This window comes from Corticium candelabrum, chromosome 21, assembly GCF_963422355.1.
Source record: "Corticium candelabrum chromosome 21, ooCorCand1.1, whole genome shotgun sequence".
NCBI lineage: Eukaryota > Metazoa > Porifera > Homoscleromorpha > Homosclerophorida > Plakinidae > Corticium > Corticium candelabrum.
The window spans coordinates 5,297,319-5,321,677 of record NC_085105.1 but is presented as its reverse complement, the minus strand read 5'-3'; the positions used below and the strand labels follow the sequence as shown (position 1 = coordinate 5,321,677).

At 41.3% G+C, this 24,359-nt stretch overlaps 1 protein-coding gene across 1 annotated transcript in view; it reads left to right on the top strand.

The window, feature by feature from the left end:
• The window catches only part of LOC134196408 (telomerase reverse transcriptase-like), a 51,988-nt gene that overhangs the window by 2,566 nt on the left and 25,063 nt on the right, over positions 1 to 24,359 (top strand). The window contains exons 2-19 of the mRNA XM_062665524.1: positions 4,654 to 4,739; positions 4,798 to 5,070; positions 7,934 to 8,129; positions 8,186 to 8,234; positions 9,046 to 9,129; positions 9,195 to 9,282; positions 10,027 to 10,097; positions 10,158 to 10,298; positions 10,359 to 10,455; positions 10,520 to 10,554; positions 13,110 to 13,223; positions 13,281 to 13,343; positions 23,145 to 23,248; positions 23,310 to 23,403; positions 23,521 to 23,608; positions 23,694 to 23,770; positions 23,842 to 23,916; positions 23,991 to 24,061. Coding sequence (XP_062521508.1) covers positions 4,654 to 4,739; positions 4,798 to 5,070; positions 7,934 to 8,129; positions 8,186 to 8,234; positions 9,046 to 9,129; positions 9,195 to 9,282; positions 10,027 to 10,097; positions 10,158 to 10,298; positions 10,359 to 10,455; positions 10,520 to 10,554; positions 13,110 to 13,223; positions 13,281 to 13,343; positions 23,145 to 23,248; positions 23,310 to 23,403; positions 23,521 to 23,608; positions 23,694 to 23,770; positions 23,842 to 23,916; positions 23,991 to 24,061 — 1,806 coding nt within the window. The remainder of the gene's footprint in view (positions 1 to 4,653; positions 4,740 to 4,797; positions 5,071 to 7,933; positions 8,130 to 8,185; positions 8,235 to 9,045; positions 9,130 to 9,194; positions 9,283 to 10,026; positions 10,098 to 10,157; positions 10,299 to 10,358; positions 10,456 to 10,519; positions 10,555 to 13,109; positions 13,224 to 13,280; positions 13,344 to 23,144; positions 23,249 to 23,309; positions 23,404 to 23,520; positions 23,609 to 23,693; positions 23,771 to 23,841; positions 23,917 to 23,990; positions 24,062 to 24,359) is intronic.

Below are 24,359 nucleotides of genomic sequence, written 5' to 3'. Positions count from 1 at the left end.
TTTGACCCGAAGCCATCAGTAATAGTACAACGGATTAGGTTTAACAGTCAATCGTGTCAGGAAGGTGAGTCGGTCCCTAAATTTACGGCAGAACTGCAGCAACTCAGTGAACATTGCGAATTCGGGGCTGTGCTTAGTGATATGCTACAAGACAGACTAGTCGTAGGAATAAGGAATGACTGATACAGCAACAGCTGTTGGCAGAAAAAGAGATAACATCATGTCATTCAAGAGGGCGTATGACTTGGCGATTGCACTAGAAGCAGCTAAAAAGAATACTGCAGAGCTGAAGCAGAAGGAAGCAATGAGTATGCCTGATAACCCAGAAAGAGGGTCTGTACACCAATTGTAGAAGCAACAAGCACTCAAAGCAGGTAACAGACCGACTGACAAGATATCTGAATGTTATCGCTGTGGTAAACAGGGACACAAACAGTTCGAGTGCTGGTTCAAGGATGTCAAATGTTTTGGCTGCGGCAAAATTGGGCATGCGAAGGCTGTGTGTCGCACAGTGAGGAAAGCTGCTCTGATAGAGGATTGTGGTAGAGGTACCTACAATGTCGGCTATGAGGAGGCGCAGTCAGATACAAATGAGGATGAGGAGGTTGAGTGGATTAGTGGCAATATTCTCGCGTTACACAAAGGAAAAGAGAAGCCAGTGAAGACAACGTTGACTGTAGAAGGACAGTCACTCGAGATGGAAATAGACACGGGAGCGAGTATCAATATTGTGAGCAAACAATATGGAACTCAGTCTGAAAGAAAGGTGAAGCAGCATTGGAAGATACAAAGCAGACGCTGAAGACATATAGTGGTGAACCGGTACCTCTATGTGGAAACTTGAAAGTGTGGGTAGACTCTCCGGATGGACGCCGATTGTCTCTTCCGCTTGTTGTAGTGGCAGGCTCTGGCTCGAGTTTATTAGGAAGAGACTGGATTTGGCAAGTACAATTGATTGGGGAGAGTTCATTTTTTGGAGGCAAACCCTCACCAAGGAAAAGTGGAAGGGTTATTGTTATTACACAGTGAAGTGTTGAGTGAAAAGTTAGGCAGATTACAAGGTGTGGAAGTGAAATTACTGGTGACAGAAATGATGAGTTCCAAGTTTTACCGACCAAGACAACTACCGTATGCTTTGAGAGAGAAGATGGACGAAGAATTGTTTGACCTCACAAAAGCCAGAATGATTGAGCCAATACACTATTCGGAGTGGGCAGCTCCCATAATTCCAGTATTGAAAAACAGTGTAGAGGTCAGAATCTGTGGAGACTATCGGTTGACAGTGAATCAAGTGTCGAAATGCAATACTTATCTGGTTCCACGCATTGAAGATTTGTTCGCTGAAATAGCAGGAGGACAGCAGTTTACAACCCTGGATATGGATAGAGCGTATCAACAGCTTGTACTTGATGAGGAATCACGTAAGTATGTAGTCATCAATACTCACCAGGGATTACAGTATATCAGTATAATATAGACTACCATTTGGTATTTCATTGGCTCCTGGTATCTTTCAAAGAACTATGGAAACTCTGTTGCAAGCAATTCCAGGAGTAGTGGTCTACTTAGATGACATAATAATAACAGGAAGAAACGAACAAAAGCATTTGTCTACCTTAGGTAAGGTGTTGACGAAGTTGGAAGAGGCTGGACTAAGGCTGAATAAAGACAAGTGCCGGTTTATGCAATCTGAATAGTGTAGTTGAGACATGTCATTGACAAGACAGGGTTACATCTGGACAAGGAACGAATTCAGGCAATAACGGAAGCACCCAGACCACAAATGTGACAGTAGGATAGCTGTCTTATTACGAAAAGGAGTAAAGTGGAACCGGTCATGTGAACAAGAACGAGGTTATCGCCAATCAAAACAACTGTTAGTGTCAGCCAAAGTGTTAGCACATTTCAATCCAGCAGTAAGAGTCAATCGTAACCTTGTGCTGCTTCGTTGTACGGTTTAGGTGCTGTATTGGCTCAGAGAGGGAAGGGCGGAAAGAACACCCAGTAGCATTTGCACTGAGAACATTGACGAAAGCGGAGAGGAATACGCACGGGTGGAAAGAGAAGCATTGGCAGTAATTATTTGTTTGCAAAGATTTCTCCAATATCTGTTTGGTAAAGAGTTTGTCCTAGACTTAGACCATAACCATGGGTAGGATGTTGGGGGAAACTACGCTTCTTCCGCCAAATGGCATCAGCGAGAATACATTGATGGGCCATGATCATATCGGGCTACAGTTATAAGTTGCAATACAAACCATGCCGGGATATCAGTAATGCAGATGCCTGCAGTCTATTACTCTTACAGCTATCGTCGACAACTGAGGAAGAACAACCAGAGACAATTCGATTTTTACAGCAACTGGAATCGTCACCAGTATTGGTAAAAGATGTTAGAAGGGACAAAAGAAGGCTCTATACTGTCCAGGGTACAATATTATGTCAATCATAGTTTGCCCAATAAACCACTAATCGAAGCGTTGACTCCTTACTGGCGAAGAGCAAGTGAATTATCTATAAAAGAGGGATGCGTATTATGGGGGTACATGGTGATTGTACCACCACAAGGGCAATAACGAGTTCTGGAGGAGTTACATGCTAGTCATCCTGATGTGGCACAGATGAAAGGCTTAGCCAGAACAGTAGTCTGGTGGCCTGGACTGGATGGGGACATCGAACGCAAGGTCCAAAGTTGTTCTAGTTGTCAAGAACAAGGAACACACCACCAAGAGCTCCATTGCATCTCTGTTTTTGGCCCCATCAGCCATGGATGAGGGTACACGTGGACTACACTGGACCCTTGCTAGGAAAAATGTTTCTTGTACTCATTGACGCACACTCGAAGTGGATTGAAGTAGAACCTGTAGAATCAGCGACGATGAAGACTACCGTGGAAAAGTTAAAAAAAATTTTCTCAACTCATGGAATTCCTGAAAGCTGGTATCAGACAATGGGTCAGTATTCACCAGTCAAGACTTTACCGATTTTGTAAAATTGAATGGAATTGACCACGTTAAAACAGCACCGTATCATCCATCAAGAAATGGGCTGGCAGAAAGAGCAGTACAAGTATTGAAGAAAGGACTGTCTAGCAAAACAAGGAACATTGACATATCTCTTGACACAAGTGTTGTTCAGCTACTGGTTACACCACATTCCACGACAGGAATATCGCCTGCGGAATTATTAATGGGTTGCAAGTTATGGTCACGTTTAGATTTGTTACTCTCTAACTTGAAGTAAATTGTACACAAGAACAATGGCAAGAGAAGCATTTCTGCAAGCGTAACGGGATTAGTATGATAGACTTTTACAACGAGGTGAGAGTCTACATGCGCAATTACAACAGAGGTTGTCCTTGGGTAGTGGGTGTAGTTCAGTCCAAGACAGGCCCCCTATCATACACTATCATGAAGAAAGCTGACTTAGTGAAAACTGGAAGAAGCTTACATCAGAGATGTCAGTGTCAGACGTTTTGCTTGACATTAGGATACATTTAGTTTTCTGCTGCTAGAAGACAAGTTTTGGTCATTCTCAGTTACTGGAAGATGGGAGGGTAGTCACACGACATTTGTATCAAATTCAGAAAAGATTACAATCAGGAAGACATGAAAGAGGTGAACCAGAAGACCTACTGGTGGAACCAATACATCCACTAGATAAACCATGTTCAAGAGCAATGGTACAGTACCAGTATCGCCGGGAGACTTACCAGAACAACAACAAGATGAAGTTGACAAACAAATAGAACAGGATGCGATGATACCGTCGCCAGATATTAGCACAGGACCAGAAGACTTAGTGACACACGCGGAACCAACTAGAGCATCAAGTCTAGGTGCTAACAAAGGAGTGACTCCAGTCCGCCGTTCCAGCAGAAGGAGAAAGGCACCAGACAGACTGAATTTTTAGTAGATTAGACTATTCTGCTGTACTACATACCTCTTAATTGTTAATATCAGTCACATGGTTGGGAGGGAGGAGGATGTAGTATATACATCTGGGAACTTGTAGTGTGTTACATTTCAGTCATTGACCGGCATTTATGACTAGCCAGTCATTCTTGAAATAGATAGACTTGAGTTAACAGCAAGACCGGCTGAGTGCGTGCTAAGGACGCAGTTACTTGTGACACTGATCACTGTTAAGGCAATAAATGTTCTAACATGTTCTCAGCAGAAAAAAGCATGTCCCTGTTTTTTAGCTACATTTATGAAACTACGTTTGTTACTTTCATCACACAGCATACAAAGCTGCCAACTTGACAGTAGCTAACACGTGCGCTTGGCTGTGACATGTTTAGCAGAGCAGTGAAATGTCTGTTTAGTGGAGAGCTGTGAAATGCATAGTGGAAGACATCATGTGCATCTCATGTGTCGTGTGATTACTGTGCATGGTGAAGGAGGCAGAGTTAGAGTTGTGGACATTATGTCTGGTCGCAGCAACCCATGAGTGGACAAGTGGACATTTAGGCCAGTAAATGTTCAATGCCTGGCTGATATTTTTGCTCTTAGTTTTGTTATAAACTACAGTTATTATCCAATTATATTTAGTTAAATTTTGATTTGAGATTAAGCCTGTGAGTTTATGCAGTGGGAAAGTGTATATAGTGAAGAGTAAATTACATTCTATCAGGTAGTTGTTCTTTTGTAGAATTGGTGATTCATGCTGGGTTGAACTGCTGACCAAGTATTCCATGTTTATGGAACTTCCTAATGGTTGTTATGTGCAAATATCAGGTTAATTTGGCATATTCTGTGACAAATCATGTTCACTATGTCACTTGTAAGCTTTTAGGTCTTCCAGCTGGTTTCTTATATGAGAGGCTAAAGAATCAAGGGCTACTACAAAGATTTGTTCCACAAAGGAACAGGAGACGATTGCGTAGATCTTTTTGTGCTGATGAGGACAACCAGCCATTGAAGAAAAAGCAAAAGAGAGAAAGACTTCATTCCAAGAGAGGAGCTTCTTCAGTTTTCGCTAAAGAACATGTTATTATGGAAACAGATGTTTTCCACCGTTCTAAGATGTTTTATGCTTCATCAACTTCAGAGAAAATTCATCCAAAATGTTAGTGACTAATGTTTTGCTTACAGAGAATAATGGTTATAACATGGTCACGTGACATGCGACCAGCCACGAGCGTGTATCGAGGTGGTGTAGATGAACTATTGCACTGTAGGTGTGCAATAAGTTACTTTCGGTTATTATCGCACTCTCACTTATTGCACAGTTTTGGTAATGCATGCCTACTAGCGGCACATAGTCATCCCAACACTCTGCTTATGCTAAACACAACTAAAACATCTATCTCACTTTCAATGTTTCCTGAAATGACAAAGTCAGTTGCAGTCTACTTCAAGTGAATATTGAACGTATACAGTTTGATAGGTTCGCGTCAGACGTCTTCTTCGAATTTGAATGACACGGGAGACAGGTCCTAATTATTGAATGCTCGTCTGCAGCTCACAAACTAAAGCATTTCGAAATGTAGTAGTAGAGAGTGTAGAGCATTCATTGCCCACTGTACTCGCCAAATACACCACTGTCCCATAGTTTGGCTTTCGTGTCAAGTGAATTGTATCTGCTTGTTTTTGTGGCTTCACTTGGCCTTTCACTGTCATCTTTTTCATTTGTCCATCAAGGACTTTTTGTATAAAGCTGGACTTTGGATCGACGAAAGAGTTCAGCTCTGGTCGGCCGTTCTCATGGAGGTGTCTTTGCAGCCCGCAGTCAATGGAATATAGTGTGTCTGGCTGGTATTCTTCTTCTTTTTCGAACGAGCCACTGATGACCTCCATTACGAAACGCAGCATCTAATAGTCTAGTTGGTCAGTGGAAAAGTCTGCAATTGATCAATTACATCAGCTTGATTTGCCATTCACTGAATATACGCTTGCTGAATATATGCACGGTTCATGCTGTATTTTTTGGGTGCTTCCTGGAATACTTGCAGCAAGTAACTTCTGTACATCTTCATATGTCGTAGCTCCTCTAAATCTCTGAGTCTGTTAAAAGTTGCCATCGTCATTGTGGTGCATCCTGTTTCACTGATGTGCAAATTAGCAACAAAACTCTTTTATTGACACGTTACGTGACCATGGCATAAATAGATTATTGTATCATTAGAGTGCTATATAGCTTTACAATCACTCGGGGCGGAGTTATAGCCCTCGGCTTTGCCTAGGGCAATAACCACGCCCCTTGTGCTTCTAAAAGCCATATAGTACCCTAATGATACAATAACCTATACAGAAGTGTAGCAAACTCTTGATAGATATTGAGTAAGCAGAATATTTGCAAGTTTGAAGCTGTAAAGATATAAGTTGCGTGTGACATGGTTGGACACTGGTGGTATTGGTGATTTTAAGAGCTTTAGACGCAGTCTTTGCAATGTATTTAATATATTGCACAGCAGCTGGCCTTCTTTCTAGGTCATCACAACTTGCATCACTTACAGCAAACGGTGCTTTACGTATTTACTTAGTTGAATTGTTGTAATTGAAATCATATCTTGTCTAGGTAGCCATGTTGGTTTGCATTGTGAGAAGCAAATTTTGTTTATGGTACTAGTTCAGCACAACTTACTATGGATAGCTATATGAAATAACAATTACTGCTTAGTCTAAACTTCATGCATTTTGGAAACTGTTGTTATTTGCATATTTCTGGTTAATTTGGTATGACCTGTAACAAATCACGTTTTATTTGTCACTTTAGAATGATTGTTTACTATCATTGATGTAAAATTTTTAGTAAGCTACATTGTTTGGATATTTACATTTCTGAATGCTGAAATATTTGTTGTTGAGCTCTTGCTGTGGTTTACTTGAAAATTAACGTTGCTGCTCATTTTGGGTTGCAGTTAGAGTGGTTTTGATACATAATACCCAGGTAGTCTGTTAGTTTTAGTTACTGGTGTTTTTGCTTTGTCCGTAGGAGTAGACTTATCCTGTTCAATCGAAGTTTTTGTTATCTAACACACAGGTTGTTGGCAATGAGGATCAGTGCCTGCCTTCCTGGTAGCTAAATTAGTTAAATTTACAAGGCCTGATGTTCAGCTGGCAATATCTTTGTAGTGCAAATGCATGTAATCAATGATCGATTGCTAGTTGAATTTTACAGACAGATTTACCCTTGGGATTTGACTAGGGGATTGACAGGCATCCAGTTGAGGGTAAGGACTTGCTTGCCTTTTCAAGGGGTAGTGATGTCATAATATAACAACAACAATAATATAATATTTGTTGTGTATATAATATAATAATAATGACAATGGTAGTATATTGTGTTGTATATAGACATCTACGTTCCATAGATGAGACGAAATAAGATAGACATAAGCTACAATTTTTAAAAAGTATTAAATGCAATTGACTAACTGTAACAAACTGTCAGAAGAATATATGTAAAGTCTTGAAGTTATGTCCTCTGTAAATTAAAAGCGACCCTTTGCTGTTATCAGCAGAATGTTGTCACTTGTTTGCTCTGCCCTTCTCATCGTTGAGCCCCTGATACACATGATGACTAATCTCAGGTGGCAGTGAATCCAATTGATCATTGTAGCAAACGAAGAGCCATCTTTCTCAGCAATTAACGAGGCCAGCGTTTCATGAAAGTATCCGTTGATTTGCTGCATCCTCCAGTGACCGAAGGTATGATTGGAGAGAACGAAGCGTAGTCAACTCCTATCACTTTCTCTCTTCACTTACCTGTTGGGTTGGTGGGTACCCAGTTGAAGGTAAAGACCCACTCCCCACTAAGCGGTTGATGACAACACATAATCATAATGGTAGTGCTGGTTGTGATTGGTAGCGATAATGACTTCGAGGAGCATGTGATGATGATAGTTACAGTCGTGTAATGACATAATGTTGTCATATTTTGCATCAAGTTAGTAGCAGCTTCTAAGCTGTGTGTGTTGGTTCTATAGGCCTTATCAGTCAGTTGCAAGCATCCAACAATGGAGCTCGTTGGCTGATTCAACAAGCGTTGTTGATGGGCTCTGATTTGAAGTCAGAATTTGGGAATCACTGCACTTCAAAGTTTCGAAGAAAAGTGTCTGGCAGGCTTACTAAAGGCATGGTAAACTTGCTGCCTCTCTTCAAGAGATTTATAGCCAAGTTCAAGTATTGTGTTTTTGTTGTGTGTGATATGATATAAAATTGGTTTTGTTGTTGTCCAGGAAGTTAGATATTTGTAGAATTTTAAGCAGACACTGTCCTGTACAGCTGGTATGATATTAGAGGCTTGTTTTTGTGCTTGTGTGTCTTTCATTTATATATTTGTGGTTGTACATAGGTGAGTGGGTGGGACACATGTGTGCATTTGGATGGGTATGACACTATTGGGTAGGTGTGGTAGGTATGACACTATTTCAGAGGGACTCCCACAGAAATACAGGTCCGTTAGTGACATTCTGACTATTAGTAGCTTTTTTGTTAATGAAAACTTTTCTGGATGGAGAAATTGAGCTTCTAACCGGAGGTGTCACTCTGGATGAGTTGGTGAGGTATGAATAGCTTACTGTTTGCACGTATATTATTTGCATTGTCTTCTCACAGGTTTGGACTGACACTGAGGACAGTTTGAGTTTGATAAACTTTGCTGAACTTAGACACAGACGTTGCTAGTTTATAGAAGTCTCCTGGACTGTTAGACTTTGACTGCTTGCAATGGGAGGATTCTGTAGTTGAAGCTCTGCTAACTAATGTTGAGATCTCAGTTTTCAAAAGGCAAATGATCAAAACACACACTACTTTTGCTCTCTTTGTTGTTCTATATAACCAAACACACAGCGATGTCTGCAAGTAAGCTATTCCAACGTCATTATCTCACCCAGGATGACACCCCCAAATTGGAAGCTTAATTAATTTAGGTTGTGTAGAGAGTTTAATTGACACAAAGAAAGCTGCTAATTGTCATTAGGGCAGTTAGGACTATCATCAGATATGTAATGTGTATATTGTGAGAGTTTTCCTTTAACATACAGTGTCTTGTGTCTTTCGCGTGTTTGCTTTTTAGTTTTGATACTGATGTTTGTAGAAACAAGGTACTACTATTCCTGTTGATAGAGACAAAGTAGATAATATTGGATATCTTCTCTCTTCTTTTTCAAGTCACTACCAGGTAACTGGCATTTGTATACTGCATTGCATCTTGGGTAGATGTAGTGAATGCTGCTTTGTATCTAGGTTGTAACAGTGGTAACCACAGTCTGCCGTGTGTGTGTGCCAACTGAACTATGGGGATCAGTTCACAATTGGAAATTTTTTTGCAAAAGTATCCTTTTAACATAGCATCTTATGACCTCTCTTTGTGTTTGTTGTGGCCAATCTGTTTTTCCTACGCTTACGCTTTTCGTTACCTTTATGTCCAGAAATCAACAGGTGCGAGGAAAAATGAAGGCCCCCAAAAAAAGAAAAGTGCAAAAACAAGGTACAAAGGTCTGGTGACTCAGTAGGTAGCTGTTAGCATACATTAGCAACAGTCAAACATTAAAGAATTTGACACAACGAATCAAATGGTTGAGACTTAAAACAACACGTGTCGTGAAGGCTGTTCATTGAAGCAGGTCTAGCTTGACAAGCTTTTCCATACCTCTGTTCTTGAGAAAATCTGCTCTGCAGGACTTACTACTTATCAGTAATTGATTAAGGACTGCCACAAGTTTGGTGAGTGTGGGAAAGTAGCATGGCACAAATGCTTGTGTTCAATTTTACCAAACCTTTTCTTGGAAATGTTTTCACCTTTCTTCAGAGCAATCAATCTGGCACCAGCAAAGATTTTGATTATTGATTCAGGAAGACCACCAGAAAGATGTAAGTTACACAACTGATGAAGAATATCAGCAGAGTAGGATGACTGTAAAAGCAGCTTAATTAACATGTTTGAACCGTCAGCCATCAAAACCTGCACTGGAATCGTTTGGGCACTAATTTTGTCTGCTCCATAACTAAACAAGACAATTAGTTTTGGTTTTATTTGGTTGGGTTGGTGTATGGAAGTGCCTTGACTGATGGGTAGCTGTCAGCTTACTAGTGAAAATGAAACGCTATGAAACATTATCAGTTGAGCAGCTCATGTACAAAATGAAGGTATTATTACTAAATGTTCACTTTCATTTGTCTTATTGATATTTACGTTTGATTTTGTAGTCTTCTGACTGCAGATGGCTAGAGACTTGTTGTCCAGGGAGCAAACACTTCACTCCCTTGGCAGTGTCACATCGTCGACAACAGCTGTTAACAAACTGGATGTCTTGGTTGGTGAATGATTTTGTATTGCCCTTATTGAAGGTTCTTCAATTTTCGAGTAATTAGCTTTGAGTTTGTCTTGAATTTTTTGTGTTTACGTAGGGCTACTTTTATATCACTGAGTCTAGTGTGCATCGTAATCGTATATTTTATTTCCGCAAACCATTATGGAAGCAGATTAGTAAGCTAGCTTTCCAAAGTAAGTCAGCTGTTACAGACTGAAGGGTAACAGAGAATTTATATACTTTTTTGCTTCTTTTCAGTGTCTCTTGACAGTAAATTTGAAGAATTACTGCCTGTAAGTTTGATAGGGGTGATTGTATTATCAGACAACTGCTACGTTGAATGTCTCTCCTCCCTCCCTCCCTCCCTCCCTCCCTCCCTCCCTCCCTCCCTCCCTCCCTCCCTCCCTCCCTCCCTCCCTCCCTCCCTCCCTCCCTCCCTCCCTCCCTCCCTCCCTCCCTCCCTCCCTCCCTCCCTCCCTCCCTCCCTCCCTCCCTCCCTCCCTCCCTCCCTCCCTCCCTCCCTCCCTCCCTCCCTCCCTCCCTCCCTCCCTCCCTCCCTCCCTCCCTCCCTCCCTCCCTCCCTCCCTCCCTCCCTCCCTCCCTCCCTCCCTCCCTCCCTCCCTCCCTCCCTCCCTCCCTCCCTCCCTCCCTCCCTCCCTCCCTCCCTCCCTCCCTCCCTCCCTCCCTCCCTCCCTCCCTCCCTCCCTCCCTCCCTCCCTCCCTCCCTCCCTCCCTCCCTCCCTCCCTCCCTCCCTCCCTCCCTCTCTCTCTCTCTCTCTCTCTCTCTCTCTCTCTCTCATCTCTACCATCTCTACCATCTCCATGCAGTTATTGATGGACAAATGCATTTAAACAAACTGCATGTGCTAAGGTAAACACAATGCCTTTTCAAATGATGGCCATGGAAACAATTATTAGTGGCATAATGGGAAAACTGAGCTGCCGTAGTGGAGATTTGCACTTTTTGGCTGCTGTGTGTTTAGCTCTTGTTATTATAATGTTTACGAGGTAATTCTGAAATGTTGACACTATTCATTATATGGATGCTTTTTGACACTAGTTGTTATCTAATAGTTGTATAACAATGAAAAATTTGAAACATAGATAGATAGATAGATTTATTGATATAAATGATGATAATATATCGTCACATGTATCATACAATTAAAATGTTTGCTAATCTAGTGAATGCGGGTTGGTTTCAAAAATCATTAAAATTAAGTTTAATGTGACTAGTAAACATTGCATGTCTAGTTTTTAGGAATAACATATGCTTGACTTTAGTGCATTTTGAATAATGATAGATATAGTTATGTAGATATAGTATAGATATAGCCACACACTTTTATGCAAGGGTCTCTCGGGTCCAGGACTACATATATACATGAGAATACCATTACCAATTAATACAAATTACAATATCATAGTTTTGAAATTACAGCAGCAAGTCACTCAGTTCTAATCGTTCGTCGCTAATCTTGGCAAAGGATTTCCATTTTTTATTTTCTTTTGTTTTTTCCAGTTTTGCATTGATTTTGATTGTTTCTCGAACGTTGGATTAGTAAGGCCACTATGATTGTTCTGGAAGGGAGTTTGTCTCTTCTGGCGGTAAACGGTCATTTGCAAAGTTCTCCACACCTGTTTGGCCTTTGTTTTGATATTTATGCTTCGTACAACATATCAATCGGTATATAATTCTTGCTTTTTATTTCGTTCATTTCTTTCCCGCCATATTTAAGATCTTTTCTACTTGTTGTAAAAGATGTGCTCCATCGTTTTCTCACATGTCTAACTGTACTGCATATTGTATTGTTTGTGAGTCCAAAACGGTGCATTCGTACGTTAACAGGTAGCACTCTGTGAACAAGGTGCCAAATTATGTCTTTATGGTACAGAGTCAGTATTGTCTTTGTCATCCATATATGTTTCCATTTTATGGTTCTCCCTTTTGTAGTTTCCCACTTTTCCTTGCAAACCAGTGTCTCTACAACAGTCTCTAAGTCTTCTAGAAACTGTTTTTGTCATTGTCTCTTTTAGCAAAATCAGTCAATCCGATGAATGGTAAAGATAAAGTTGTTGTGTCTACTTTGACTCTGACGGTTTTTTGATCAGGCAAATGCAGCAGACATTGCCACTGACTGGCTATAGCTGCTACTACTCTTTCATCCAACAAAGCTGCTATGGTTCTTTAGCTGGTGGCTGTTTTTGGTATATCTTTATCCATGTGAAATCTCATTCTAACCATTGATAGGTAGTACAGTTTTCTACTGTTCTTGTTTACGATGTTAAGGTTACCCCACAAATCTTCCTTGCAGCTTCATCATAGTTAGTTGGAGTTTCTGGAGTGCGTCCGCCATGATGTGGTCCCCATAAATATAATAATCTGCGATAAAAAGGTGCCAACTTGATCAGTGTCCTTCTGCTTGGAACCTTCTTGATGTCGTCGCGAAAGCTTTGAGACCAAACTTGTATAAACCTCCAATTTTGTCAAACCAGTATGCAGCAAATTATTCCATGTCGCTATTTTATTGGTGTCCAATAAATAGTATACCCACCACAGGTGAAGCGCTGCAAAATTCGACGGTATGTGGGGTTCCCAAACCTCGTTTGACTTGTTTGCGTGTGAAAACCGTCCACTTTATAGCCACACACTTACACACACGTCTTATATGTGTGTATTCTGTGTGTGTGTGTATCTATATACATTTGGAATGTGCACGCAACTATTTTTGATGTTGCTTTTGCTGGCAGAGGTCAGTAAATTTTAAATAGAAATTTGAATATTTTGTCATGATTTATTTATCATAATCTCAGTCAGATTGAACAGCAAGAGAGTTTTATGTTCAAGGGTCAAGCTCAAGATGCCAGATTGCTAGGCAAGTCATTAGGTGTATCATACCTTCGTCTTTTGCCAAAGTTGTCTAACATACGTGCAGTTGTCAATATGGGCAGAAAGCAAGAGGTTTCTAATGCTGTATCATGTAATTGCTTATGCTTTACTATGTATTTGATTATGTAGACAGGCAAGGCATCCATCAACAAACAGCTTGAAAATGCATTTTATGTCATTGGATTTGAGAAGGTACATTTATCATATATTGGTTCTGCACAGTGCAGTGTACTGGCTAGATTTATGGACTAATCACAGGAGCGAGATTTGTCCTTGATTATCGATTGGTAATTGGTGGAAGACAAATGTTAAAAGTGTAAATCACAAGCAAATTTGTCATTTAATGCAGAAGCTTCATTTACTAATACCATTGATAGTGAAATGAATTTTGAATTTGCATGTGCACTCCAACTGCATGTATATGGTAGGTGCAGTCTGTGATGACAGTACAGTAGAAGGTAAATTGGAGAATTATGTAGGTATTTGTAAAATCAAAATGTATGTATAGTCAAACAGAACAAATTCTGTGTGTGTGTGTGTGTGTGTGTGTGTGTGTGTGTGTGTGTGTGTGTGTGTGTGTGTGTGTGTGTGTGTGTGTGTGTGTGTGTGTGTGTGTCATTATGCCCCTCCATAGTGGGCAAGTGGGGTCTTTACCCTATCTGGGTGCCCACCAACCCGGCAGGTGAGCCCAGCAGGGTACATGTTTCTGTGTAGTCCACACGATGATCAATGACTAGCCAATTTGATATAGATTGCAGGCATTACGGTGACCACGAACTCAATACAGCATGCCTAGTGGATATCAATGACCATCAGCAAAGCACTGAACGTCATCGTCAACAGACCGTTTGCCAGACCACAGAAACTTGCAACGACTGAAACGAGTCATTTTCTCATGGATAAAGGTAGAGAAACATGAGAAAGAAAGACAAGTTTCATAATTGACTGTCGTCACTGGGGTTTGAACCCCCAAACCATGGAGTAGTAAGGCTTTGTCGCTAACCACTAAGCCATATATATATATATATATATATATATATATATATATATATATATATATATATATATATATAATTTGTTATTATTATATATTTATATAATTGCTGGCTGATCTCTTTAACCCTGGAGGGGAAAGCAGATTGCGTGCTTTTAATGCCGCTATTGAAGAAATAGTCTTTCTTCCAGTCTTTAAAGTCTCTTATATACCCCGTTCACTATGACCTTTGTTCGCTACAGTTCTATCTACTGAATTATATCATGGCCACAAATCAGGTCTTTGGGGTTTTGTCCACCTAGCTATGTTTGCGAAATGTATTCTACGAGTTCCACTGAGAGGAGGACGAAGAAAACGTTATGCTATTACACCTCTAATTTCTTCTCGCTTACAATGATGGCAGGACGGCCAATTGGTTGATCTTTGGTGGGAAGCACAGGCAGCAATTTCTCTTTTGAAAATAAATCTAGATCCTTTAGCGGTACAAAAATCCAATATTCAACGATGTTGCAAACTAGCAAAGGACGGTGGGTTTTTGCTGACACGATGTGTTCTCTAACATTACAACGCTATGCTCATTACAATGCTGAAGATGCTGTGCAGGAACTTCATTGTCGTCACCCTCAATCTGCTCTGTTATCACTTTCATCAGATGGTTTGTCACCATCGTCTTTAACTATTACTTTGGTGAGTGTCATTACTTCACTTAAAGTTTTTCTCCATGGTACCAGTCTAGGTGCAACTCGACTAAGATTACATCTTCTCGATGCCGTGTCTGGATCAGTTGCTCTTTCTGCTCAACTATGCCTTGAACAACTAACAAATTTTATATCTGCGATGTTGGCGGGGGAACTTGATGATCGCATTGCGCCGTGGTTTGCAAGGACTCCATTAACAGCTCTTGAAGAAATCAGGAGGTCTCCGCCTCATCGCTGTTGGCAAAGTTTTTTGACGCCTTGCAGGCAGACTCTGTTGTAATGCGGTGAAATCTCGTCTTGCCAATATCTTCCTTTCTTATGGACAGGTTGGTGTTGGCATTAAGGGCAGTCTTGAGGCTGCTATTCACGTATGCCGGACATTCATTCATGAAATCTGAGACAATCCAAACTATTGCTGTCTGAAAATAGATATGTTAAATGCATTTAACCAATACAATCAACAAAAATTTCCCACTCTCTTGAATAAAAGTTTCCTGAATTGGTTCATTGGGTTCATTGGTCTTATAAATTGGCCGGTGAAATGAGATTTGATACCCATCACATTCTTTCAACGTCTAGCATTCAACAGGGAGTTCCCTTGGGACCCCTCTTGTTTTTTCTGGTCATTATGGAATTGATGGACTTAGTTGGTCCCATTGAAAACCTGCAACTCAGCTTGTGGTATCTAGACGACGGAACCTTCATTGAAACCCACCAAAGCATTTCCACATTGTTGCGCTCCATTGTTGAAAAGGCGCTTCTTTGGCTTCAAAATTAAATCTTACTAAAAGTGAACTTTTTTGCCATCTGAAGATCAGAACTTCCAAACCTTCCAACAGAAATCAAGCGCCTAAAACATTGAGTGGAGCTATTAGGCTCTCTAATATTGGTTCAAGTGAATTTTACAACAATGTAATTGCAAAACGCGTTGACTTCCAGTGTTCTCCCCAGGATCTTTTGGCAGAGCGGGTCGCTCTGCCTTAGTCTAAGCAATTAAGCTTTTAGGTAAAGTTGATCATCCAGGTGCCAAGACTTGAGGATCTCAAAGTAAGCTTATTAAATTAATTAACTAAGACAGCGGTTGGCATCTAATTGTGTGAACTAATTTGTGCGGAACACTAATTAGCACTTTTACACCCGCGCATGCAGCCCTTAACCATGCTTTCGCAGCTGGGTGTTCACGTGCAAGTTGGTATATGCGTATACATGTCAGCGAAGTGCACGTGTCATGTGGGCATCGCAGAGAACTATTGAGTCTGTCTTTACGAGCAACGCTGTCAAAGATAAGAACACCTGCATTGTTGAAAGAAAACCAGCAGCAACTGATGAAGCACAGGACGACTGGAGTAGATCGCCAGTGACTAAATGATTTCCCATAGCTTCTAGCTGAAGTGAGGCAGAAAAGGAAACACAGTCATTGCTGTGCTCTCTTTGTCGAAAGACACAATCTAGTACTAAAAGATGTGCACTAGGTAAAGCTATTTAGATTAATATCCCATGTAAAACGATCACTCGCCAAAGTCTACTAGAGCATGAAAGCCGCTTGTGCAATGAATCGGCTGTCTCTATAGAAGCAACCCGCGCACTGTCGAGCAAGGACGATGAAATTTCTAGAGCTTGACACAGTTGAGCCTCATTGATCTGTAAAATGTAGTCTTAACTGCCATTGGGCGTGGCATTGGGTAACGCCCACTTTATGGAGTATTCCACTTTGCCTTGTAAGATTTCTGGGGAGAACATTGACTTCATTCTGTATAATCAATCACTTCTTTTAGACATTCATGATCCATGGATAGAATTGCTTCTTTTTTGCAGTTGTCGTGGTTCTTGTACTGGGAACAATTTACTACGCACTGTTTCTCCTGATAAAGTTGAGCTGTAGTGGAATCGATTTGACGCAGGACTCTGAGATACGTTGATGTAATCTCTCAGAGCTCTGTATCAGATGGGGTTTGACTACAAGCAGGACTACCAACACGATTGGGAGATATAGGTCTATGACAGGCTAACACAACTGCAATTGCAGCTTTTCTTGGTAGCTGCAATACAACAAATGAATTGTCACTCCGACTTGCTCCTGCTAATTTATCTTGCCCAAACCTTTGTCATTCCCGGAGAGATGTCTACCATTCAATTATTCAATGACTTCTTCTCTTCACACAATTACACCACCAGTCTTAGACTTGTCATCACCGTCAACAACTCAATGTCATCTGCAAGGTTGAAATAGACAAAGTTACAGTCCATCAATTGAAGTCTTTTGGAAGTCTCCATGACAGACCACGTTTAAATACCATCTTTGTTCCTCATGCTGCCAGTTGGTTGTGAGCAATTCCAAATGAAAAGGTAGTCCTCGCCATGGCACGTCATGAATTTATTGTTGCTCTCCGTTTGTGGCTTCCGGTCTTTTCCTTTTCTAAGATTCCAATATGTATATGCGGCCAAATCGTTGTTATTGAAGGAGATCATCTTTTAGGCCATAGCTAGATCAAATCCAATGTTTACGTCACGATGCCATCCGAGATATGGCATGCCCTTCTGCAAAGTGACAACGGTGCTCGGAAAGAACAACGTTGCGGAATCAACAACCGACCTGGTGACATCTTCCACCCGAATTTTTTCAATGGACTCTCAGCCTATTTTGATGTAACATTTCAAAAATTCATTTTAATCCAAATATGTTCAACAGTCAGCAATCAGGGGAGGAGCTGCGGCACAATGGGAGAAGAAGAAAACGATCTACGTTATAGTGAGGAGGTACATTCCACTGGCGACACATTCTTTCCGTTGGTGGTAGAAAGCTCTGGCCTTTGGTCAGATGACAGCTTAAAATCATTGAAACTGATTGCAAGCAAGACTACCTCAAGATCCACTGTATCTTTAAGTGTAGATTTTATGAGCCTAATGCAACAGTTATCTGTTCGGTTATGGCAGCATAATGCTAGAGTTAATTACAAGTACTTGTAGAGTGTGATGTCAACTTTCAATGCAGGGATATCCCGGTCTAGAATGTTTATAATGTGTGTGTGTGTGTGTGTGTGTGTGTGTGTGTGTGTGTGTGTGTGTGTGTGTGTGTGTGTGTGTGTGAGTGTGTGTGTGTGTGTGAGTGTGTGTGTGTGTGTGTGTGTGTGTGTGTGTGTGTGTGTGTGTGTGTGTGTGTGTGTGTGTGTGTGTGTGTGTGTGTGTGTGTGTGTGTGTGTGTGTGTGTGTGTGTGTGTGTGATTATGTCTGTTTCTATTCCATCAGTCAGCCTGTCTCTGAGGTTGTCAAGGATTTCTGCAATATCACTCTAAAGCAGCGGTGCCTTGTCAGCTTTGGTGGCACCTGCTTCTGGACATGTTACTGTTTCTCTACCTTTTGACTATCTACATTCAAAATTTTTGTTACTGTTTACACTTTTCTCTTATCTCATATTAGACATAAGTGGAACTTTAAAATGTGCTACACTCACAAACTGGTTTTTTGGGATGCTTTCTTTATGCAGTTTATTGTTCAGTGTTCCACCAATAGGGCGGTTATAAAGATAAATAAAAAATAATATATATATATATAGAAATATCTATCTATTTATATAAACCCACAGACGTGGGTATCTAACACACGTTATCCAGAAAACATGTCTGTACAATCTAAAGCCAGTCTATGCAATATCATTTTGGCATTATATAGCCAGAATTTCACCGACAGTTGTTCATGTACGTTACTGACTGCCTGGTTGACTGTCAAATTTCTTTTGAAAGATAGACATCGTGCAATGGTCTTCAATACTTCCAAACTGTGTGGTGACCACAGGCCAAGAGATTCGCACACAAGAGGGTGGAAAATACTCCCATTTGATGTGACATTGGCTTCATGACGTTGGCCTTTTTCCCTTTCTCCAGCCGCAGCTGCATTTCCCGCACTGTAAGCTGTTTGGGTAACGTATGACGGTTGCGTTGTGTTCCTGACTGTTACATCAAAATAGGTGACACGGCCTTGTTCAAAGTCAGGATGAAAAATATCACCCGGTCTGGCACAAGTATCAGTGCTGCAGCATTGTTCCTTACGGCAGTTGCCATTATCCACAAGCAAAGCGTGAAATAGAACATTACATAAGGCATCATGTCGGCGTGTTCTTATGTTGTTCTGGCCACATCCAAGCAGGTGATTGCCAAATTTATCTAAGATCTATCCACAGGAACAGCGCTTGGAACCCAAATCTGCCGGGGAAAGTGGGATACCTAACCAGATGTGAAACAATACCACAAACTCTCTATGAGGCATGGCGAGGCCAGTGTTGTGGTTGGGGATTGCCCGCAGCCATGCTCCAGCGTGCTGTGCGGATATCGTGTTAAGTCGAGCACGGTCACGTAAGGAGATGTTGTCTTTAATTGAGTGCCACATTGTGGAGTCAAGTTGGTGTTGACTAGTTGTAAGAAAGTCAATCTTAGCTGTCGGTAGAAGAGTACGGAGACGATCTTCTATGACTGATCTGCCTTTGAGGCTGAGACCTTGGTCAAGAGATGAGCTGGGGATAATGGCAGACTGTTGCGTTCCAGACAGTAGTTGAAGGACCAGCTCACATGATGAGTTACAGCTTGCAAGGAAAGCTACCGGTGCTGTTCTTGTTGATTCGCGGAGGCTCAAACCACCCAATCATACTGGCAGTGTGGCCTGTTTCCAGGAGAGGTCTGGTATTGAGGAATGAATGATGGACTCAAGCGATGACCGTAGACCAGCGCCAAATCTTGATAGTTGACTTTCAAGTACATCAGATGGAACTGTTCTGATTAAGTGATTGATTTTGCACAAAGAAAGACAGGAGCGTAAGAGATGAAGTTTCACCTGAGAGTTCCCTAAATCTGACAAAAGCTGTTGACATTCATATATATATATATATATATATATATATATATATATATATATATATATATATATAGCGGCAGTCATAATCAAATGTGCTCTGATACGTATCCATATAGTGGTGACAAGTTCCACTTGGTTTTGACGGAGATTTGCAACTACCAGTGACTCCCAGAAGCCATGAATGTTGTGCCAACATCATCAACACACTTAAGAAAATCTTGTGAGGTTGGTCGCTCATTTTGTGATAGCCCCTTTGTTAGCAACTCTTTAATCTATTCGAGCTCCGTTTGCTCGTTGTGTTCTTCAGTCTTCCGTGACATTACTCTCTTCCAGCACATAAATTCAAATCATGTCACTCGACATGAATTCTCGGATGTCTCTTTCATTGCAAGCCACAAACACCACGCCACGTCTGTTCTAAGTTTGGTTTTAAACGGTTCAGCAAGTGCTGTCGGTGTCCAGGCTGAGGCAGTTCTAGATGCTGTGGTCGAATGGTAGCTCTTCACGAGTCTTCTTGGTTTCAGAGAGTAGATTGGCCGCTGGCACAGGAGATTGAAAAGGGCAATAGTGACTCTCTTCAGGTGATGTATGTCGTGATGATTGTAATGTTGATGAGGCTCTTAAGAGCAGAGGTGCAGACCATGATTTGTTTCAGACTTGTGTTGGTCATGATCTAGCTATGGAAGGAGTAGAAGCAGCTGCTTAATTGTCCTGCTCATTTGAAAATGAATCTGACATTTTCCATTTCTTGATGGATGAGATCAGTATCTTATCGGTGAGTACAGTTTGTCATGTTCCCAGGAATGTTCGATCACTTTTGGCACAAGTTCTTTCCACTGAATTGAGTTACACTTGTGAGGATGGTGTGTGGGGTTTTGCACGTTTTCCCTCTTTGCCAAGTCTGTTCTGTGCTCTCCATTTCTTGGAGGTAGAAAGAAACGTTACATTGTGAGTGCTATTCTACTTGATCGTTTACATTGATGGCAAGCAGGAGATCTTCTATCTCTTTGGGAAGATGCTAGACTGGATGGTTTGCTACAACGAGGCAAGGCTCAAAAGAAGTCCCAGCACTTTTCCTGCCAAAGATTGGAGATTATTTCGTGATGTATTGAGGTCTCTGAATTCTCATGGTTGCGCTCAAGATGATGATGATGGTGGTGGTGGTGGTGGTGGTGGTGGTGGTGGTGATGGTGGTGGTGGTGGTGGTGGTGCATTATAAAAGAATTACGTCAACGCCATCCCAGTTGTCAGTTGCCAACATGGTCTGTGATTCATTGCCTGCTCCTCTGTGTGTTGATTTGGAGGTAGTCTTGGAAATGCTGAAAGTCTTTCCCGAGCCTCCAGTCCAGGTTACTCAAAACTACACAACACCTTATAGATGCAACTCTGGGCACAACTTCTCCTTCTGCTGATGAGTGTTTGAACAATTTGACAGCATTGACTTGTGTGGCTCTATCTAGCCTTGTACCAGACCCTCTCACGCCGTCGTGTCTGGTTCCCGTTAACACGACAACGCCAGAGAGGGTCTGGGATCATACCGCCTACTTTCTTTACCTACTGTCACCCCACGTCACCAACGTCAACACTTTCATGCTTTTAGTTAATTATGAAGCTATCCTTCCATCAAAGTTATGCTGGCTGTGATATCTGATTGCATACATTCACTGTTTACATTTCGTTCCTGTAGCTGCATGGGAAGAGATTCACTTTGCTGCATGGAATAAGATTCATTCACACGATCTTGAGTTTGATTCACGTTATCTGAAGCTGTGTGTCATGAGGTCCAATGTGATTCGATCAGCAGTCTACGTAGCTTGGACTAAGGATGCACTAGGTGCCGCTCTGTTACTGTGCTAGGCTACGAGAACAATATGAATCGGGAAGCTCGTGTACGATTTGGGAACATCTGGAGCTTGGCAGCGCGTGCCATCAAACACGGTTTTGACTAGGCCTTCCGCTCTAGAGTCTCTTGGAGAGGAAGTCCTCTCTCCTAGAGAGCTAGCAAATACGTAGAGCTTGCGTAGAGACAGGATACCAACATTGAAAGGAAACAAGTAGAGTACGAATGGAAGGTCTTGTCTGTTGCAAGACGTTCCGTGTGACACATGAGAATAACTATTAGACTAATCCTATTAGTAGCCTGAGGCTTGGTGGCATACGAGCTAATTTGATCATTTAATAGCATGAACGGTAGGCGGTATGATCCCAGACCCTCTCCGGCATTGTCTTGTATACGGGAACCGGACACGACGGCGCGAGAGGGTCTGGTATGAGGCCAGCTCTATCTGGGAAATTGGATAGACGTACATGTATAGCTTCCTGGCTTACTGGAGTGCCTTTGACAGCTTTGCACAAAAAGCAAGGCAAGTCATCAGACCAATTGCAGTTGGTGAGACTCTAAAGTGCCCTATCAGTCGCATTTGCTGTGTTGCTGACCGTTCAAAGCTGCCTGACATCTTTCTATCAACAAGTACGAGTAGGAGTTCCGGGGGGATTTGAGGCACTAGTTCACACCATTAACCGTGTTTTGAACACTTATGGCAATGATCCGGAGTTGTGCTGCTTGAAGATAGACATGTCCAACACCTTTAACAACTGCAAACGAGATTCTTTCCTCCATCGATTACAGAGAGAGAGAGAGCTTTCAGAGTTATATGCTTGGTTTCTTTGGGGTTCCACACCAATCGTGAGCTTCAATTTGATAAAAATCACCTCAAGTCATCGGCTGGGGTTCATCAAGGTGATTTATTAGGTTCACTTCTGTTCTCCTTGTTGTGATGGAGTTATTGGCTGAACTGGGACACTCGCCAGGTATCGAATTACAGGTATGGTTTTTGGATGATGGGATTAGAGGACTGAGTAGTTCGGATAGTGCATCTAGTAATAGCAAACTGATAAGAAGGTCTATATTTATGAGTGGCAGTGCACATTGAATAATTTACATGAAAAAGCTGCATATACAAGATATCTTAGCTGTTGCTCAGCAAAAACTGCTGCACAAGAGTGGAAGTATGTAACACTTGTAAGTGGCAAATTTTTTTGATATGAATGTACTTGAAACTGCTTATTTTAAATACAGCATCTAGAAGCTAAATAAATACAGATGATTGGACACTACATCTACAGACAGACACGTGGGAAGCATGTGCATCACCTTCCAAGAACTTGGAGATATCCTTGCAAGGCCAGTCCTTTGCACTGTTCTATGTCACAGAATTTTTTGACATAAACTGAAAGTTGAGTCGCTAACAACACCAGAACACATTGCAATATGTGATGTGATGTCAGAAAAATTGTTTTTGGATGTGCTGACATTCATACAGTTTTATGTTGTAGGAAATAGAATGCTTACAAATTAGCAGTGTGGGCTGACTGATGGGGCTATAGCTATAAAAAATTGCTAGTGGAATCTGACGTCTTTTGAAATCTCTGTATATGTTCTTTTGTTGGTTTTAGAAACGAAATCGTGTAATGTTTGGTTCATCAGTATTTGGTGTGGATGATATTTACAAAATATATGCTCCTTTTGCTGCCAGACACAGGAAAGATCACTTACAAAAGTGAGATTGTCACTTAGTATATACTGTATGTCAGTATTTTATGGTCAGTTTTATGTCGCAGGTCTCTTTACTTTGTTACCTTGGATATTTCAGGATGTTTTGACAACCTTGACCATAAGACATTGCTTGGTATCTGCCAGCAGCTTCTTAGGGAGGTTGGGAGATCTTATGTTCATGCATGTACTACATGTATCTGTACATGTATCTCTTTCTCAACAAAAGATGTCCTAGGAGTACATTTTATATGAAACTTGCATTGTTGCTCTCTCTAGTATGAATATGAAATTAGACGATACACAACTATGACTGTTTCGAGCTCTCGGTTGAAACTGCAGTTGAAGCGAAATGCAGCTGAATTGGGTTAGGTGCTTATGTTCAGTGTACTGCAAGTTTGTCTAGCTGTTGTATGTCACTAAGCCTCATTTTCAAATTTGTTGTTTTATAGGCTCTGCATTGTTCTCTGACTTTGCAACTCACTTAGCAGAAAGTGGACAGTGTCATAATACTATCTTTACTGACCAAGTCAGTTTTGCCGTACTGCAACTGTTATATGTAGAAAGTCATTTTTGTCACAGCTGTTGTCGTCTTCACAGGTTATGTATTCTTTAGTTCAAAGAGAGCAGATTTTGCAACTACTTCAAGCACACATTACTTGCAACATTGTCAAAGTGTGTTTACAACTATTGCTTGCAATTGGTCGGGAAACCTCTAGGCTTATGCTGGTTTTCTATCATCATTATAGGCACAGGGAAAACACTATCGCCAGACTGTTGGAATTCCACAAGGCTCAGTTGTGTCTACGATGTTGTGCAGGTATAATAGTTCATGTCTACGAGTGTACAAATAGGAATTAAGGGGAACTCCAACGGAAATACAATCTGATCTCAGAGGTAGGCTTTATCGTGAAGAATTTAGTGCTGCACTACTTTCAGGCAAGCTGTCGCTTTGGTAGCAGAAAATGTGCGTGTTATGTACGAAGCATTCGTCAGGGTGCCAGGTCATTGAGGTTAAGCTCCCCCTACACCAAATGAATTGCCTGCATAGCTCAGTTATCTTACATGCACACTAATTGGTACTGGTAACTATAGAGGGATCTTGTGTTTAAGGCCCT